This window comes from Myotis yumanensis, unplaced genomic scaffold (assembly GCF_028538775.1).
Source record: "Myotis yumanensis isolate MYYU_CA2020_CCGP unplaced genomic scaffold, mMyoYum1.0.hap1 SCAF_2, whole genome shotgun sequence".
NCBI classification, from domain to species: domain Eukaryota; kingdom Metazoa; phylum Chordata; class Mammalia; order Chiroptera; family Vespertilionidae; genus Myotis; species Myotis yumanensis.
Window position 1 is genome coordinate 29,348,312 of NW_027223753.1, and position 19,686 is coordinate 29,367,997.

General features: G+C 46.3%; 1 protein-coding gene across 1 annotated transcript in view; it reads right to left on the reverse strand.

Moving 5' to 3' along the window:
• CFAP57 (cilia and flagella associated protein 57) overlaps nucleotides 1-19,686 on the reverse strand; it is a 55,696-nt gene that overhangs the window by 33,564 nt on the left and 2,446 nt on the right. The window contains exons 3-11 of the mRNA XM_070404965.1: nucleotides 18,410-18,726; nucleotides 16,758-17,044; nucleotides 14,037-14,244; nucleotides 12,031-12,183; nucleotides 8,638-8,777; nucleotides 7,707-7,872; nucleotides 6,657-6,770; nucleotides 3,016-3,228; nucleotides 754-927 (exon numbers count right to left, since the gene is read on the reverse strand). Coding sequence (XP_070261066.1) covers nucleotides 754-927; nucleotides 3,016-3,228; nucleotides 6,657-6,770; nucleotides 7,707-7,872; nucleotides 8,638-8,777; nucleotides 12,031-12,183; nucleotides 14,037-14,244; nucleotides 16,758-17,044; nucleotides 18,410-18,726 — 1,772 coding nt within the window. The remainder of the gene's footprint in view (nucleotides 1-753; nucleotides 928-3,015; nucleotides 3,229-6,656; nucleotides 6,771-7,706; nucleotides 7,873-8,637; nucleotides 8,778-12,030; nucleotides 12,184-14,036; nucleotides 14,245-16,757; nucleotides 17,045-18,409; nucleotides 18,727-19,686) is intronic.

Below are 19,686 nucleotides of genomic sequence, written 5' to 3' on the forward strand. Positions count from 1 at the left end.
GAAGGGAGAATGGAGGGACAATTTACAAATGTGTGCTCATGCTGTTACCCCCAGGAAGGTCTCAGGATGGGGGAAGGCTCATCTCCTGGGCTATGACTCCTTTTAGTCCAGGGCACTTCTGTGGAGGAGGTGGAGAGCTGTGATCAGCCAACACTCAGAGCTGGGAGGAATGCACTGGCCGGGGAGAGGAGGTCTGGGTGAGGCACCTCCAGCATCTCTCAAATGGCCCTTCATTATCCATAATATTGTGGTGAACCATCTGTACATAAATCTTTAGGTGCATCTCCAATTATTTCCTAGGATAAATTTCTTTTTATTTTATTTTTAATTTTTTAAATATTTTATTGATTTTTTTACAGAGAGGAAGGGAGAGGGATAGAGAGTTAGAAACATCAATGAGAGAGAAACATCGATCAGCTGCCTCCTGCACACTCCCCACTGGGGATGTGCCCACAACCAAGGTACATGCCCTCGACCGGAATTGAACCTGGGACCCTTGAGTCCGCAGGCCAACGCTCTATCCACCGAGCCAAACCGGTTAGGGCTCCTAGGATAAATTTCTGTGATTAGGTGAAACAAAGAATATTAATAGCCAATAAATGTCTATTGAAGGGATGGCTGGATGAATAAGTAAGGAGACAGAAAAGACACTGCGGGTTGATGGGGTGAAGAAGGTATGTGGGGACAGGATCAAATGGATCTACTGACTGCTGGTTCTGGGACTGGGCCCCTGAAGAGAGGGGACTCTCTCACCTTGGTGATAGGACCGCCATGGGCCTGGTAATCATTGAACTCTTTCGGCAAAGGCAGAGGGTACTTCATTGCACGTATGGTTCCCACTGAGGTTCCCACAAATATCATGCGGCCCGAGTGAGAGATAACAATGGCTGTGTAGACGACATCAAATGTTGGTATCTCCCGAAGGACCTGGAGAAAAGACAGCTCTGCTCAGTGTGAGGGGTGAGCCATGTCCCCAGGTTCCCAAGTCATTCTCTTCCTCTCCTCTAATAGCAATGTTAGAGCAAGTTCTGTATTTAAAAAACATGTCTCTGCCCGGCCAGTATGGCGCAGTGGTTGAGCCTTGACTCATGAACCAGGAGGTCAAGTTTCGATTCCTGGTCAGGGCACATGCCTGGGTTATGGGCTCAATCCCCAACAGGGGGCATGCAGGAGGCAGCCGATCAATGATTCTCATCATTGTTGTTTCTGTCTCTCTCTCCTTCTCCCTCCCTCTCTCTGAAACCAATAAAAACATATATATTTTTTAAAAAAAATACATTTTATTGATTTTTTACAGAGAGGAAGGGAGAGGTATAGAGAGTTAGAAACATCGATGAGAGAGAAACATCGATCAGCTGCCTCCTGCACATCTCCCACTGGGGATGTGCCCGCAACCCAGGTACATGCCCTTGATGGGAATCGAACCTGGGACCCTTCAGTCCGCAGGCCGACGCTCTATCCACTGAGCCAAACCGGTTTCGGCAAACCATATTTTTAAAAAATGTGTCGCCCTAGTCGATTTGGCTCAGTGCACATAGAGCATCGGCCTGCGGACCAAATGGTCCCAGGTTTGATTCCCGTCAAGGGCATGTACCTGTGTTGCAGGTTCCTCCCTGGCCAGGGTCCTGATCAGGACGCATGCAGGAAGCAACCAATTGGTGTGTTTCTCTCATTGCTGTTTCTCTTTGCCTTTCCCTCTCTTTTCCACTCTCTCTAAAAATCAATGAAAAAAAAAATCAAGTGAGGATTTAAAAAAAAAAGGGGGGTCTCCTATTTCTGCAGCATCTGCAAATGTGCTCAGCACATAAAAGGCACAAACTAAATATTTCTTGGCTGCTTGATTGATATAAACAGTTCTACAAGTTAGGAATAACACTAATAAAGGGAACCTTTCAAACAGCACCTACTAGGTGCCAAGCATCATTCTATGGCTTTTATATGTTGTAACTCATTAAATCCTCACAAAACTCCTTTGGTGGAGTGATTGTTACCCCTGAAACAGAGTCACAGAAATGGTAGGTTATTTGCCTCAACTCACCCACCTAGAAAGTGGCAGCGGGCTCCTTGGCTGCTATATTACCATGCACCTCAAATGCAGAATAGGATGTGGATCATAAATGCATTCAGCAAGCATTCATTCATGTCCATTACATAAACAAAGCTATACTATCAAGGAACTCATTCCTGCACATATTAAATCACCCCCACTCCCACCCATCCACCCATGTGCCTACCCACCAGACATTGGTCGGATGCTTGAGGTGGGCCATGCTGGCTGGTAGGCATATCAAGAAGGGAGAACAATGGCTCTGCCCTCCCAGAGCTTTGTTCTGGTGCCGCACTGAGAAAGCCACCACAGAACCAGGACTAAGCTACCTGGGGCACCAAGCTGTTTTGATCCTGGGGAAACCTGCCTCGGGTCAGTTTGCTGCTGTGGTATCTCTGTCCTTCCCCAGATATCAGGACCCGGAGAGTGACGAGCACCAAAGGAAAGTGAGAGAAATCAATGAAGACCAGCTGCCGCTGGGCTCCTGGAGAAGGACACAGCCACGAGAGGAGGCGGCGTCCTTGCTGAGCTCTTCTCTCCTCCCTCAGCCACTGGGAGCTATTGCCACCATTTCAGAGTTTGGGAGTCTCAGGTGAACACGGTGGCAAGCCTAGGTAACAGCAATAACTACAGTTTTGCTTCTACCCCAGGAAAGTAAGTGCAGATCTAGAGTAAGGGTGCAGGTTCAAAATGCTGCTGAGCTCCATGCCTGGAGGGTGGAGAGAAGGTCTAGGTAGCAAGCAAAATCCAAGTGAAAAAGGGCCCCACAATTTAGTCAGGTAGGGCACTAGGCAGAAAATTCCAGAAGTAACAAGAACTGAGATGACCGAAAAGGAATGGGGAGCCAGGTGTGACTCCATGAAGAAGAGCCCCTGTTCTCACAACCCTCTTTCTGTGGTAACCACAGGGGTTGTCCCCTGCAGGTCAGTGCAGCAGCCCAGCGGCCGGGCAGGGGCAGGCAGACTCACGGAAGAATCGGCGATCTCCTTGAGGGTATGGTCAGATCCAACAGCAAAGATAATTTTGCTATCAGGGGAGACGGTTACACAGTTGTAGCTGCAGGACTTGATCACACATTCCGTCTCCCTCTTTCCTGTGGACAGATTCCATTCATATACAGCACCGTCTGTGCCACAAGAAATCAGTTTGCTGTCATCTGCATTCCACACAATGGAACGAATCTGCAGGGGATGAAGACATGCCCAGTGAAGAGGACGCATACACGTGCACAGCCCTCACATGAAAGAGGCGCATGAACTCTTCACGTGTTCCACTAGACCAGTGGTCGGTAAACTGCGGCTCACGAGCCACATGCAGCTCTTTGGCCCCTTGAGTGTGGCTCTTCCACAAAATACCGACTTCTGCGCATGGGCCACGAAGTTTCGATCGCACTGTACGTGCGTGCCCGCACGTGGTATTTTGTGGAAGAGCCACACTCAAGGGGCCAAAGAGCCGCATGTGGCTCGCGAGCCACAGTTTGCCGACCACGGCACTAGACTGAGGCAGAATGTCCTTTCCCGGTACGTACCCTCCAGTCAGCACGAAACAGAATATTCATATTCTGTTTGCCAAGATGCTTGCAAAATATGGTAGATGAAATACTCCCATTTCCTTTTTACCTTAGAATGGCAAGACTAAATTATAATGGTTCCTATAATGCTATAACTATTCAATTATGACTATGTTTAATAAAACACTTTTTTTGGGGAAAAATAATTATATATTCACAGGAAGTTGCAAAAATAGTAGAAAAGACCTCTCTACTCTGAAATAGCAGAGTCTCTTAGCTGACCCCGCCTCCCTAAAAAAAAATAAGTTAACTGTTAAAAATAATACAGTCAAGTATGTAAAGTCTCTGGAAATTGTCCTAAGGGCATATAGCAAATGTAAAAACATTCATTCAAGTAAATCTACTCAGCCTCAGTAAGAACAGAAGCTGTGGCATTTGAGCCATGACCTGCTCTGCTCCAAGAATTTTACTCTTGTGCACTCTGGGTAGGTGTGGCCAAAAGATGGGGCTCCCTCTCCCTCCAGCTCTCAGTCTTTGGCTACGGTGTCGCCCTGGGAAGGGCAGACCGCTAGTGTTTCTTATCCCTACTCAGAAGCTCTATTCTAGGCAGGCAAGGCCAAGAGGACTGGTCCCCCTCCCCCCAGCCAGTCCCCACTGTTGGTGGAAGCTCTACTCCAAGTGTAGGAGGCCAAGGATATCGAGGGTCTGCGGATGCTGGTTCCCAATCATGAGGGGAGAGCTGAAAAGACCAGGGGCTTCCATCCCTCTCCCTCTGCAAGTGCCACTCAGACTGAAGGTGTCACTCCTGAAAAGCAGAGCAGGGATTCTGCCCAGGGGATGGATGGTCAGGCCATAAAACAAGAGCTCTCCAGCTCTGCTTGAGGGAACGGACTTATTTGGAGCAGAGCACAGTGTACTTTCATCTGTGTCTCCACAGTAACAATGAAAATACCAATGAATAAGTAAGGAGACAGAAAAGACACTGCGGGTTGATGGGGTGAAGAAGGTATGTGGGGACAGGATCAAATGGATCTACTGACTGCTGGTTCTGGGACTGGGCCCCTGAAGAGAGGGGACTCTCTCACCTTGGTGATAGGACCGCCATGGGCCTGGTAATCATTGAACTCTTTCAGCAAAGGCAGAGGGTACTTCATTGCACGTATGGTTCCTACTGAGGTTCCCACAAATATCATGCGGCCCGAGTGATATTTGAAGACCAATCCCACTGCGAAGCAGCTCTCCATAATGCGTGTGTTTATAGCACTTCCATTGCTAAAGTCAATGGTGAGTTTTTAGTCTTTGCAGGACCTCTCTCTGATATTCCATGCCAGCGACCGCTTTATCCTTTTGGAACTAGTTCCCTGGCCTCTTTGCTACAAGTCCCTGATCCAGGTTCTCTTTGTGCCTTCCTTGGAGTCTTTCTGTTCTTTTAACAATCCTTTAAATGTTGGCCATCTGTGTCCTGCCCAAGATCCTTCTCAGATTCCACACAGGCCCCTGGTGATCTAATCCACTCCACCCTAGTCCCCGGAATCTTAATATCAGCCTTGACTTCTTTCCTGACCTCCGTACTTCCTGGGCATGTCTAACATAACATGTCCAAATAGGACTTAACATCTTTTTTCTCTCTGTCCCTACTACTAAAGCCATGGTTTAGTTCCTAACTCATCCTCCACCCTCACTTCCTAGCGGGGCTCCATCATTCAACTTTCCTCCTGTCTCAGCCATCCTCAATACCATTTGCAGAATTACCTTTCTGATCAAATTACATCCTTTCTTACATCCTTTCAGTTGTTTCTCATTACCTACAGACCAATGTCCAATTCCTTGGCCTGGCATACAACACTCTATGATACAGGAAATTTCTCCAGCTCTTTCTTCTATCACTCCTCAAGTGTGCCCAATGTGCCAGCCACAGAAACCACAAGCCACCATCCTATTTTATACTCCCCTTCTATCATCTGTAACACGTCCTCGAGCCTAGAATGCCTTTCTTTTTCTATTGCTTTTTCTCTCCAAATTCATCTGCTGACATCTTCATAAGTCTTTTTAATCTTTGGCCTCTCCCTTTTCTTCATGCCCTATATCCACTCTATCTTCTTTACCTATTGGTCTTACTTCCTAAATATCTTTTAAATTCATCCACTTCTCCCTATCTGTACCACCTCCATCCTGGTCCAAAATACTATCTTCTATCTTGTAGACATCCTTATTTCTTTAAATGCATTCTTTACTCTGTAGCCAAAGTAAGCTTTTAAAATGCAAATCTGGTTATATCATTCTCTGCCCTGAGAGTCCTCAGTGATTTCGAAGAACAAGGATAAAGTATAAAAACCCTTAAACGCCTACAAGGTTCTAACCCAGTGGTTCTCAACCTTCCTAATGCCGCAACCCTTTAATACAGTTCCTCATGTTGTGGTGACCCCCAACCATAAAATTATTTTCGTTGCTACTTCATAACTGTAATTTTGCTACTGTTATGAATCGTAATGTCAATATCTGATATGCAGGATGTATTTTCATTGTTACAAATTGAACATAATTAAAGCATAGTGATTAATCACAAAAACAATATGTAATTATATATGTGTTTTTTGATGGTCTTAGGCGACCCCTGTGAAAGGGTCGTTCGACCCCCAAAGAGTCGCGACCCACAGGTTGAGAACCGCTGTTCTAACCTCTCCAATGTCAGCTCACCCCAAGTTTTACCCTGATACCTATGTTCCAGCCCCACAGACATTTCCTCTGACACACGATCCACTCTCCCACCTCAGTGTCTTTGGAGCCCTATCTGCAATGACTATCCCACCAGCTCTGTGTGGTTAATCCCTACCCATTCCTCTAGGACCAAGCCTTTGTGAACACCCAATTTCCTTCATTATGCCAATTCCTTCATTATTTCCTCTCATAACACCTCGTGTTTTCCTTTCATTGAATTTATGGCAACTAGTAATTAAATTTGTCTGTGCATCTGTTTTATTGTCTCTTCCCCCAAGTAGACAATGAGCTCCAAGAGGAAAGGACTCGCTTCTCTTTTCATCACTTATTCCCCATTGGCTAGCATAATGCTGGACTCTGTGCTCCTCCACACCCACTTACCTTCCCTGTGTGTCCTTTCAGATTTGTGATGTTCTCCAGGCTTGTGGTGGTGAAAAGGTGAATCACGTTTCCATTGACTGCAGCAAACAGGTGACCTCCATTGCTAAAGGCACACTACAAGGAAATACAGCCAGAGAGCAAGCATGAAAAAAGTGAGCAGTCTCGTTCTGTTACCGTCAAGTCCTCCTTTTCTCAAAGAGTTGAGGCTGAGCCCTAGCTGGTTTGGCTCAGTGGATAGAGTGTTGACCTTCGGACTGAAGGGTTCTGGGTTCGATTCTGGTCAAGGGCATATACCTCAGTTGCAGGCTTGATCCCCATCCCTGGTCAGGGCGTGTGTGGGAGGCAATAAATTGATGTGTCTCTCTCACATCGATGTTTCTCTCTCTCTGTATCTCCCTCTCCCTTCCACTCTCGCTAAAAAAATCAATGGGGGAAAATATATATATATATATTTAAAGAGTTCAGGCTGAAACCATGTGTGGAGGTGGGAATTGGGGCAAGGTACCAACATACTGAGAACTGGCTGACAACTACTGTAGCTCACTGCCATGTGCATTAAGTATGAAGCTGCTTGGTTCACAGAGCAGAGCACTCATTTGTCTGTAGAAGTTTCAGAGTAGGGAAGTGATTCCCGGAACCACGTCTTGTTCCTGCAGGTCATCCCCAGGAAAGCTGATGGACTGCTCACTGCCTCTCTGCTGACTTCTGAGCTTCTCCCAGTCTCCAGCCTCGCCTTCCCAGCTGTGACTCTGACTCTGTGGTAAGCCTTCCTTTTCAATGCTTTTGTATTGCTCCACAATCACAGAGAGGACCTACGGCAGGTGGGATCTCACAAGGCTGGGCTCAATTAAAGATTTTGGTGAGAATAAGAAAAAGGCAACAGAGCCATATACTCAGTAAGTTTGGTGGGAGAAGAACTGGATTATTTTCTTTTTAAAGCCACTGAAGTTTTCTAAGACACCTTTTGGCCCCACCTCCCTCGAGTGTGTTAGTTGATATTTCAGCTCCGGCTTTCCAAGAAACTGGACCGTGATCTCCAGCAGTTCTTACCTCTTTGCATCCTCTGATAGAATATTCTTTGAATGAACGTATATCGTCAATGAGTAGGTTCATGAGGCGTAGTTTGTCAGCAAACCCTACTACAATGAAGTGACCAGACGGGTGAAGGCTGATTGTATAGGCCTCTTCCTGGTATTCCTTGTAGAGTTCCAGAGTGCTGTGAGGAAGGTCAATTACTGCATTATCAGTCTAGCCTGCTAAATCCCTCCAGCCCTCCCCTGGTATGTATTTTTTATCACAGCATTTGAGACACTTTGTTGCTTGCAATGATTGCTTTCCCTCTTTTCTAGAGTTTGGTTATTTGAAGATAGGAGCAATGAGTATGGCAAGTAGGGAGACTGGTCAGGGGGTTATCTAGTGATGCTGAATGTGCAGCTCCATTTAGATTTCCCAAATCAGAAGGATTTCACATTTTATCTTTCAGCAGCCCCAGCAACTGCGCACAAGAACAAAGAAATTATAGTGTGGGGCCAATCTAGGTCACAGATTCTCAGGGAAGCTATGCCAGGAGGAAAAAAATATCACTAGGGAGTGGAGGGGGGTATCAGGCAATGAGGAGAGAAAAAAGGATAAATAACAGTCTGGCGAGCTCTCAGAGGTCAAAAGCATTCTAGTGGGAGTAAGCAGGTAGGAGAGCTGGAAGGACATAGGAGGTCATGGAATAAGGTGAGATACCGGAGTCCCTAGAGCCTAGCACAGTGTCTGGCATGGAGCAAGCATTTAATGAAGCACAAAGTAATTTTCTAGCTCATGTAAGAGCAAAAAGAGAAGGCAGTTGACTGACTTGACTTAAAAAAAATTTTTTTTCCCAACTGAAAGCTTCTAAGTAATTAAAATTTAAAACTCTCTAAAATAACTCACATGAAATATTTAACAACCCAAATCCTGCATATTAAAGTAACAGAGCCTTTGCATTCCTTACTTTGACTCATAATTCCAGATGCGTATGGATCGGTCCAGAGAACAGGTGGCAATGAGGGGTTTGCGGATGCAAGTAGCCAGACCGGTGATGGACGCTGAGTGTAATGGGTACATCAGGTACTCAAAGTGGGCCGGCTCCCCCTGGAGAAATCATAGAGAATGAGATCTGGCAAAGTGAGCAAAAGGCTGGCTGTGCATTTCAGCTTTCATACTATCTAAGGACATTAGCAGGCTGGGAACCAATCATGTTAATATTATGCGTATTTTCCTAAGCCTACATTATTTTAAAACATTATCCCAATGGCAATAAAATATTTTATTCCAAGAATATACCAGAATTTTTAATTTAGCCATTTCTCTACGGTGGGGACATTTAAGTGGTCTCCAATTTTCCTTACTTGGGAATAACTAGACTAATTTCCTTGCAGGTAAGTCTGTGTACCTCTGATTATTTCCTCAGATGCTGCCGGCATTAAGCTTTGTTATTGTAACCAAGTGCCTGACAGTCAGCTTTGATTGTTGAGGCATCTGTTTGAAAACATCATCTTGAAGAAACATCTTGCCAGCTCTATAAGCCCAGCAAAACAGCCAGATAAGGAACCAAGCCGCCCCTTCTTTCAGAAAACCCTGGATAACCCAGATAACTGATGACTTCAGGGATACCGCTTCTCTCCTCCATGCCCTAATTCCCACTCTTAGACTGTCAATTAGGCACTAAAGAATGAACCTGAACAACCCTAGATGCCCCACCCTTGTGCCCTACCAAAGGCAGAGAGCCCCAGGTCTGTGCTCTCTCTCCACCTGTGACCTCTCTGTGAGGCCTCTGGGCACATGCTGTGTACCCACCAAGACCTGCTCCTCCAAGTTCCCTGATGGTTTTTGTTGGAGTGCATCCTACAATCATAAGAACCACAAAGGCCAGTCCAGCTACAACACTGGCCCCTGTGGGGGAAACATGTGGGCCTGGGCCAGTGCTTGGGGCCTTCCTAGCTGATAGCATGACTATCAATAGGCTGGGACTGACACAACGGACACAGTCCTAGAATGGAATGCAGAGAAACATGGTAGGGATGGTTTTAAGAATCTTGATCAGTACTGCCAAATTTCTCCCCAGGGAGGCCAGTTACTCTACCTCCAGCAGCAATGAGACTTGGGTGAATGACTTTAAATTAAAATGTATCCTATTACACTGCGTGTATAGGTTCCAGATATCTGCCATCAGAGGCATTTTACCTGGGACACCTGCACGAGGAGTGATGATTGGGAAATATAATGAGGTGTAGATATTTTGGGTCTGTTCCCAGGACAAAGCAAAAGCTGAGATGCGAATTTCTTCACATTCTGCATCATCCATCCTTTTCTACTGCCTCAGAGAAAGAGGTGCTGTACTGGGGAGGGGGGCAGGCACCCATTCTTCTCCATCTGTTACCCCTTCTTCTCTAGTACCTTCAAACGTTTGCCTCTATTAGCTTTGTTCTCTGAAGGATGAGCAAGAACTAATATGGGGAAGAGAGGAGGGAAGAGTGTCCCAGGCAGACAGGACAGTGTTTGCACAAGCCTCTTGGCAGGAAGGAACATGCAGATTCACGGTGATTGGAAAGGTCAGCCTTATCAGGTGGAATGATGGGATGGGCTGGGGCAGCCAAGTTTGGTCTCCTCAAGAGCACAGGGAGGCCACTGAGGGGTCACAGCCGTGATGACGGTGGTGGTGGTGGAGGAGGTTGTATCTTGCAGTGACCAGATATGGGTTTTGAAAAGACCACTTTAGCATCAAAATGGAGTATAACTCAGGGGCAGGAAGGTAGAGCGTATGCATAGGCACAGGCAGAAGACTTTTACAGTCAAAAAGAGAGAATGGGAATGCTCCCCTCCATAGAAGAGCCAACTTCTCTGGCCTAGTTCTTTCCTCCCCATGCAGGCTTCCTTCTCAGAGGCCCTGCCCCCTGGAGGGAGAGAGGATCTGCAATGAGCTCACCCCTCCAGACAGAGAAAGTGAACAAATTGGAGATCCGGCCATCAAATTAGTCCTTTTTGAGTGAATTAGTTCCCCCAGGTGAAATGATAAAAATAGTTTCTAAATCTGCAGGTTAAAAACAGCGCTGGATTCATGGTACCACAAGTGTAGGTGGCCAGAAAGACCCCATCTGAGAGCACTGGGCAGACAGCATTATCTCCTTTACTTACTTTTTTTTTTTTTTAATAGAGATTTATGTAATGATTCTATAACTTTTTTAAAAAATATATATTTTATTGATTTTTTTACAGAGAGGAAGGGAGAGGGATAGAGAGTTAGAAACATTGATGATGAGAGAGGAACATCGATCAGCTGCCTCCTGCACACCTCCTACTAGAGATGTGCCCGCAACCAAGGTACATGCCCTTGATCAGAATCGAACCCAGGACCTTTCAGTCCCCAGGCCGACGCTCTATCCACTGAGCCAAACCGGTTACGGCTCCTTTACTTACTTCTTATGAAAACAACCTGTGTCCATTGATGGACAGATGAATAAAGAAGAGGTGGCATATACATACAACAGACTACTACTCAGCTATAAAAAAGGTGAAATCCTGCCTTTTGCCACAACACGGACGGACCTGGAGGGTATTGCGCTAAGTAAAATAAGTCAGGTGGGTGCCCTCATGGGAAAAGACAAATACCATATGAACTTCACTTTTATGTGGAATATTAAAAACCAACTAACAAGCAAAAAAGCAAAAACAAGCTCAGAGAGGCAGATGACAGATTGGTGGTTGGGGTGGAGAGGGGCAGGAGGGCAGAATGGGGAAAAGGGTTCAATTGTATGGTGATGGATGGAAACTAGACTTTTGGTGGTAAGCACGATGTAGTATGTACAAATGTCAAATTATAATGTTAGACACCTGAAATTTATATGTTACCTCAAAAAAGAAAGAAAGAAAGAAAATAAAAGAAAAAGAGGCTATGTCTTACAATCTCCTGCTGAAAATACGTGGGAAGTGATGCCCAAAGAGGTTTAATCCAAAGAAATTTATCCAAAGTCACATAGTAACTTTTAAGTAGTAGTTCCCAAACTTTCAAAAACTCATTGATGTGTGATACTTTCAAAATGCTCTACTGGATAGCACCTTTAAAAAAACTGAGATATACCTGACATATAACATTGCATTCTTTTGGGATATACAGCATGATTTGATATATGGGCCTGTTAGCTTTTAAATATACTTAGGTCTCGCTTACCTTAAAAACAAAACAATTCTCTCTCTTCAGCCTCATCTCTACACCTCATTCTATGAGGCCAGTATTACCCTGAGACCAAAAGCAGACAAAGGCATCAAGAAAAAACACTAGAGACCAATTCTGCTACGAAGACAGATGAGAAAAGTCTGGACAGAAACGTTGCTGGGAGAGACTTGCCTTGCTGATCTCCGTCAGGGACATGGTGATGCTGTAGAGTTGGTTCTTACTGGTGCTGACAAGCAGGGTTTCCTCTGAGGGGCTGAAGCACAAGCAGAGGATGTCCTGTTTGTCAGACTGACTCGGGTCGTTGCTCTGCGGGTCCACAGGAATCTGCCCACGACACAAGACGGCTATCAGTGACGAGCCCGCATCATCGGCGGGTTCCCTCCGGTGTAATGAACTAGGACTCCCAGACCAGCATGGCTCCGATCCCCTTAGAGGTAGGGAAGGGAGGGGGGCTTGAGTTGCCTCTGTTTCTGTGGGTTTCGTATTCACCTTGAAGTGATGAGTGGCTGAATAATAAGACAACGGCACACGTAGAAATATGATCGATCTGCACCTGCCCAGCTGAGATCTCCTCTGAAAACAAGTGTTAGTCGAACTCCCACTCCCTCCCACTCTTGAATTCACTTGGGATAGGTTGTGTACCCCAGGGCAGGCACCCACCTGCACCGAGGATACCAGCGTGCGCTCCAGGGCAGCAGAGGGGAAGGTGACAGCCCCTCTTCCATGTGGGTAGGTGCCAGGGCAGAGGAAAGAGAAGGGGTCACACAGCTCCTGCCAGCAGTCTCTGAGGGGGCCTGTACTTCCCAGGTAGGCATTATAAAGTTAGGTTTCCTTTTCCCTGCTATTGCTTTTCTTCTATGAACAACCAAGCTTCTTGAAAGGTTGGCCTACACATACCATCTCCTCTTCCTTATCACCCACTCAGTTCTTAATTCCTTATCATTTGATAAATAAAATTTCCTTCCACTGTCCTCATACGCATTAGAAATGTCCTTATCACCAAAGCCAGATGCTCAGTCCTCATCCTCTTGACTTTTCTAGAGCCTGCAGCTGTGATGGCGGCACCGCCTCCCTGGGGTCCAGGACACCGGGCTCTCCTGTTTCCCTCCCTCTGCCTGGAGTTCTTCACCCTTTTCACATAGTCAACTGCCCCTGCTCCACAGGACAACGAAGGCTCTGGGAAGCCCCTGACCTGCGCTGCGCTGGGCTGGGCGGCCACTGATATTCCCTCAATGTGCGAACGGCACCTGATAGTTCCCTCTGCTGTCACATTTGTGTGACACTCTCTGCTGTGTAGAGTAGAATGGGAGCCCGCAGACCTGGGACCTTGTGTGTGCTGCCCCACTGCTGTCTCCCACAAAACTGAAGATACACAGATTTTGCTGGATTCAGATGCTCATCTTAAGCAGCAGAGTCACGTCTAACTCACTCAATGTGTGTTTAGCTGCTTCCTGTCCAGGGCCCCGCAATGGTCCACCCTCTCTCGCAGGCAGAGCACTGCTCTTGAGCTATGCTTCTCCACTCAGGAACAGGCTGTCCGGCACACACTCCTCGGGCTGGAGCTCTTTCACCCGCACGGGTTCTCATCTTTTCCCTTCAAGTGATGTCAGTCCCTCTCCACTGGGGAACCCAAGGTATCCCAAGTACACCACCCGCTCCCTGTCAGTGGTGCCTTTGCTAATTTGTTCCTTCCACCTGGAATTCCTAATCTGTTTCTTTAAGAGCTACCCATCCTCTGAGGTCTTTCTTCAACAATTACAATCAAACACCCAGAAGCCTTCCTGGTTCTTCCCAAACTAGATATGCTCTCTCTTCAAAACAGTGTGTATCGTCTATTCCACACATATTTACTAAATGCTCACTGTGTGCATGGTAGTACGCCGGACATTAAATATCAATATGCATCATCGTAATACAATTTCTCATGGGAGCACTAAGCTTCAAAGAGAAATAGAATTTGCCAAAGTTCTCTCCCAGGACTGAAATCCAGATCATCCCAATTCTAAACCCCAATTCTGTCCAACCCATCCTAAAACTTCCTCAGGACAAACTGCTCAAATCCCCATTGCTGCTCAGAGCTACACCCCCTTCTCCCCATCAAACTCCTTGGCAGTGCTCTGCTGCTGGAGAGCAAATGTCAGTAGGACCCCAGTTTTGCTTATTCCTTCTCTCCTTACCCGGATTTCCCTGCTCTCATGATAAAAATCTTTGTCTTCTATCTTCTCAAACAGTAGAACTCTCCCTGGCCCAGCAGAACAGGCAAATCCCTTTGAGTAGGCTGCAATGGCAAACACCTGGGGCATGGACTGCTGGATGTGGCTATCGGTCTCCAAGATCTGTTCAAAGGAAGGCACTGGGGAACTGAGTGTTGGAAATTCGATCAAGCTAGAAAAAGAAAACAGCATGTAAAGTTTACAGAGACGATCCCCAGGAGAGGAATTCTGCTAGGGATGAGAAAGAAGGGCTGCCCTTGGGTGTGGGAGAAACCACCCAGTGTGAACCCCTTTCCCATTGCCAAAACACTGCCCTTTGCCCTGGGAATGCCACACAAACTCCAAAGGAAGATTGGAAAGTGACACATTTATTTGGTAGTCTCACAACCCTGTGTGGTCACTACTACTATTGTCATTATTCTATGTAATAAAAGCCTAATATGCAAATCGACTGAATGGCAGAATGACCAGTCACTTTGACGTGCACTGGCCACCAGGCGGCAGACGCTAAACACAGGAGCTGCCCCCAGCTCACAGGCCCCAGGCCGACCAAGGCAGGTGCCAGTGGCCCCCCCCGTCAATTGCCCTGCTGGTCGCTCCACTGAGAAAGGCAACCAGCAGCAGTGGTGGGGTGATGGGGGGGGGGGGGGTGGTTGGGCCGGCTGGTGAGATGGGGCCAGCAAGCAGGCAGTGCCAGGCCAGCCAAAGTGGGTAGCAGTGGGGGTCCCCCAAATCACCCCGCCAGTCACCCCACAGATTGGCTCTGATTGCCAGCCAGGCCTTGGGACTCTACCCATGCACAAATTTCATGCACCGGGCCTCTAGTTAGTAGTATATTATTAATATCCTCATTTTGGTGTTTAGAAAAAAGTGGCTCAGGGGATTGAGTTTTCTAAAATCACATGTTTAGTAAGTAGAAGAGTTGAGATTTGTATCAAGGTATCCATTTCCTCCGTCCCTCTCTCTCTACTCCTCTCATTCATTCATTTAACAACTGGAGGCCCGATGCATGAAATTCGTGCAAGGGGCTCGGCTCTCGCAGCTGTGGTGGTTTGTGTCAGCCCTTACAACCATGGTGGCTTGCCTCGGCCTTCACAGCCCCGGCTTCGTCCGGAAGGTCGTCTGGACGGTCATTCGGCTGTCCGGTCTAATTAGCATATTACACTTTTATTATTATAGATATAATGGTGTTATATGGTGGTAACAACTCTGTGAAATAATCCTATATAATAAAGAGCTAATATGCTAATTAGACCGAACAGCCGAATGACCGTCCAGACGACCTTCCAGACGAAGTTGGGACTGCAAGGGCTGGCAAGGGCTGTGAGGGGCTGCAAGGGCCAAGCCCCTTGCATAAATTTCGAGCATCGGGCCTCTAGTACATTGGTACATCTTATTTACCTTTAGAAGGTTATAGTCTAGAGCAGTGGTCGCCAACCAGTGGTCTGCAGACCACTGGTGGTCCATAACGTCTCAAAGGTTGGCGACCGGTGTTCTAGAGCACATGTGATAGGACTGTTAGGGGGTAGCTCAGTAGGATGGGAACAGCCAGTCAACAGGTAGCAAAAATTTTCTGAATACAGTTATAGGGAAGGTGCATTGACCAGAGATATGCAGATGCTAAGCCCTCCCAGCTAAGATCTGAAGAACGAGCAACAGTACATCACATAATGTGTATGTATCCATGGGAGTGGGGTGTGAAGGGGGGCAGGGGAACTACACATTACCAAGCTCAGAAGCAAGAGCATGCATGAGGCATGCATGGTCCGTAGAGGGCAGAGCCAGTGCTCTAGAAGTAAAGAAGGGACAGAGTAGCAGACATGTGAACCACGTTCAGAAGTCTAGACCCACTGAAGGATTGTGAACTCAGTGAACTGGAGGGCATGGCAACTTATTAAGAGACATCATTGGCAGGAATGGTGAAAATGGTGGACTGAAAGTTATTGAGGAAGAAGGAGCGATAGTATGCCATTATGGTTGAGGGCTCAGGCTCTCACAGATCTGGGTTTGAATCCTGACCCTGCCACTTCTCAGTGCTAACTGGGTAAGCCAGTTAACCTCTTTGAGTGTCAGTTTCCTTGTCTATAAAATGGGCATGATAATATATATGTACTATATAGGGTAAGAATATATATAAGCAGTGCCTAGTACATACAATGGTACAGTCCGATATGAGTGAGAGGCTATTGGTAGAGGTAAGATTGATAGCTCCCCCCTGAGCCTCTAATTTAGCCCATATGCTTCTGTTGACATTTCCTTGCACCTCTTTGTTGGTCTGCTGCCTCCTACTGAATTGCAAGGTCCTGGGGATCTGTGTCCCCAGCACCTAGCAAGATGCCTGGCACACTGCAAGTGCTCGGTGGACATTTATTCAATTGATTCAGTAAATTAGGCAGCCATTAGAAAATATAATTTGGAAAATCTGTAGTTTGGAAGACCAGTCATACTAAAATGCTTATAAAATGAGGTTAGATATAAAAATAAAAAGAACTGTATCTAGGCTATGGTCATAATTGTCAAATGTGTGCTTGAATATGGATGAACACTAGAAAGGCAGAGGGAAAATGAAGAGTTGGTTTTTAAGGTAGAGAGGTAATGAGTGATTTTTAAAGAATGCTGGTTTTCATGTGACGCTATTAGTACGAGGAGCATATTTTTACAGGAGCACCAGCGGGATGCCATTACCTCTCTGATTCCTGCATCATCTCCAGGTTCTTCAGCTCGTTGATGGTCTCCTTGACCATTATACTTGTCTCCCAGCGTTGATCTCCAGATTCAAAGAGGAAGAGCCTGCCTGTATCGGTGCCAACGACAATCTTGTCATCAGACACCCAGGTATGGGCTAGGTAGTTTTGGGGTTCTCCCCTCTGAAAGTTGGTTTGCTTCAGGGTTCCCTCGGCAAAGCGGAGAAGCTTAAATATCCCATTTCCGGTGACACACACCTGCGTGTTATCCTGAGGACTGAAGCTCACCTGCAGAGTGTGAAAGAATGAAAGACAAAGCTTTATAAAACTAATCTTAATGGAATTACTTCCCATGTTACCAATTAATATTTATTTCAGGTAACTCAGAGTACCCTTGAAACATCACTAAATCATACACTTTTGATACCATATTTAATAAGAGCACAGATCTATATCCATTATATGTGTGGGGCCAGTTGTTTTAAACTAGGAAACCTACAAAAGTCATTTTACAGAGGCCAAAAGCAAAGTGAGCAGGTCTTGGCAATGGCCGAGCACTGTGTCAACAAAAAGGAATGAAGGCTCAGCTGCAAACAGAGGAACAGGAGGGTCTGGCAGGTTTATGTGCCCTGACCAGGGGGAAGGAACCAAATGTCAGGGGCTGCTATGTGGTCTCCTGCTAACTGAGCTTCCTTTATCTGCACCCTCCTCATCCCCATGTACAGTGACAGGCATTCAACCTGTCACCCCCATTAGACGGTGAGCAACTTGAGGGGCTGTGGCTTTGTCCTCTCTGTATTCCCAGCGCTGGGTTCATAGTGAACATCTGATGAATGTGCATTGCATCTATTGGAGCAAAGGTGCTCTCTGCTCTGAATGGGGATGCTGCACAGGCCTCGCTATGGCCTGGAGGAAATGATCACCAAGGAGCCTTCTAATTGCTAATTTCACTTCCAAGTTCTCTATTCCTAGGGTGAAAATACACTGGATAAATGATGTGAGTGCTCTGGTCTTGAGGTGCTGGTTTATGCACTAGCCTCCTGTGGGAATGACTGAGTCCACTGAATGGAGCCGAGTTCCTGACAGCCTGTAAAACCGAGTTCTAGACCCTACTCTGGGTTGACTGCACCAGGATAAAACTCCTTGGGACCCACTGCCTTAGCAGTGAACCAGCTTCCTAACAGGTGCTCTTTATTTTGCCTTCAAATAACAATAGAAAACTCTGCTCCCCATATAACTACAGTTTCATCGACAGCTTCTTAAAGATCTACCATTTCACATTACTCCCTGAAATCTTCCCATTGCCTCGCCATGACGCTGAAAAGAGGCCAGAACCAGAAAGAGAGAGTGAGTTGGATCACTTCACCTCTGGGCTGAACCTGGGACCAGAAAGCAGTTCTGGGCCAGAGTAAAGAAGACAGGCAGTGGGCTCCTGGCCCTGCTATTCAATACCTCTGTGATCTTAGGTGAGTTACCTAACCTCTTGGAGCCTCAGTTCCCTCGTCAGTATAATAGGGATAATCGTGAACACCATATACGGTTGTTGTGAGACTAAAGTTAAATCTGCAGGTTAAGAAATGAGCACTGCTTCTAGTGCATAGACAACATTCAATAAACGACAGCTCATACCGTTTTTAATAGTCTGCACCGTACCTGGTAGACAGTGTTGTTCTGAGTGTCGGTTTTAACAATGGCCATTACTTTCTGTTTTTCCCACAGCCAGTAGACAAGGTTGGACTCTGGAGGCGATGTTTGAGTCAATAGGTATTTGGAGTCTGGAGAAAAAGCCATGCAAGTAAATCTCTGAACCGGGAACTCAAAGTTATTAAGGACTTTACGCTTCCGGCAAGGGATGGATGACAGTTCATAAATGGTGATGAGAGGTTTTTCTTGCACCAACTCAGAGATAGCGAGGTATCGCCGATTGGGACTGATGGACAAGGCTAACATGGCTTGACTCTTGTCTGAGCCTGCAAACAGGTAAAACGGAATAATGAGGGTAGATCGCCAAGATTCAATACGAACCAGGCATAGTGGTAGGCACTACTGATGCAATAGGAGAAAAGTGCAGAAATAGGTCATTGTCAACCTGTGAAGCTCCTTGGTACAACTATGTCTGGGGTATTAGAACAATGACCAGGGTGGGCACCTCCCTGAGGCCAAGGTAGGAGGAGAAGTCAGGGATCAATCCCTAGAGGACAAAATGGGACAGGGAAGGGGTGGGACAGGTGGTAGGAGGAGAAAACGTGTGGATGTGAGAAAGTGGGATATTGCTGGAGCATCTCATGTGAGCCAGGGTTGGTCACTATTAGACCAAGTCTAGAGCAGTGGGATAGGGTCATGTTACATAGGCCTTTATGCCTTAAGTGGGCAGCACTCAACACTCTCCCTCTGCTCTCAAGGCTGGGATGCTAACCACTGGACTCCTCAGCCTTCCTTGCAGTTAGGTGATCTATGTGACATTCTTGCCATGAGACAGATGCAGAAGTTTGCTGGACTGGCTTTATGGTAAAGCTTGTGCTTTCTTGAAAACCAGGGATGGATACATTCTCTCCCCCTTTCCCTGGCATCTAGGGGTGATATCTGGAATTACAGCAGTCATCTTGCAACCATGAGATAACACACGAGAATGCAAATTATGGTCCTCTACATAGCAGCACCGGAGGCAAACACTAAAGTGCACACACTTTATCTGGGAAGTGCAATCACGTTATGATTTTCATGGGCCCTAGATACTATTGCTTTCAAGAGCCCCTTCCTCCATTAAAGAAAGTTTAAAAAGTATATTTTGTGATTGCATTGGTATAAAGAGGAATAGAGCCAGGCTAGATTCATTATGACATATTTATTGTTATACTTTTTCCCTGATTTTAAAATAAGTTAAAATGAAATCATTCTCTTGAGTCCTAGGCTCTGTGTCTACTGTGCTT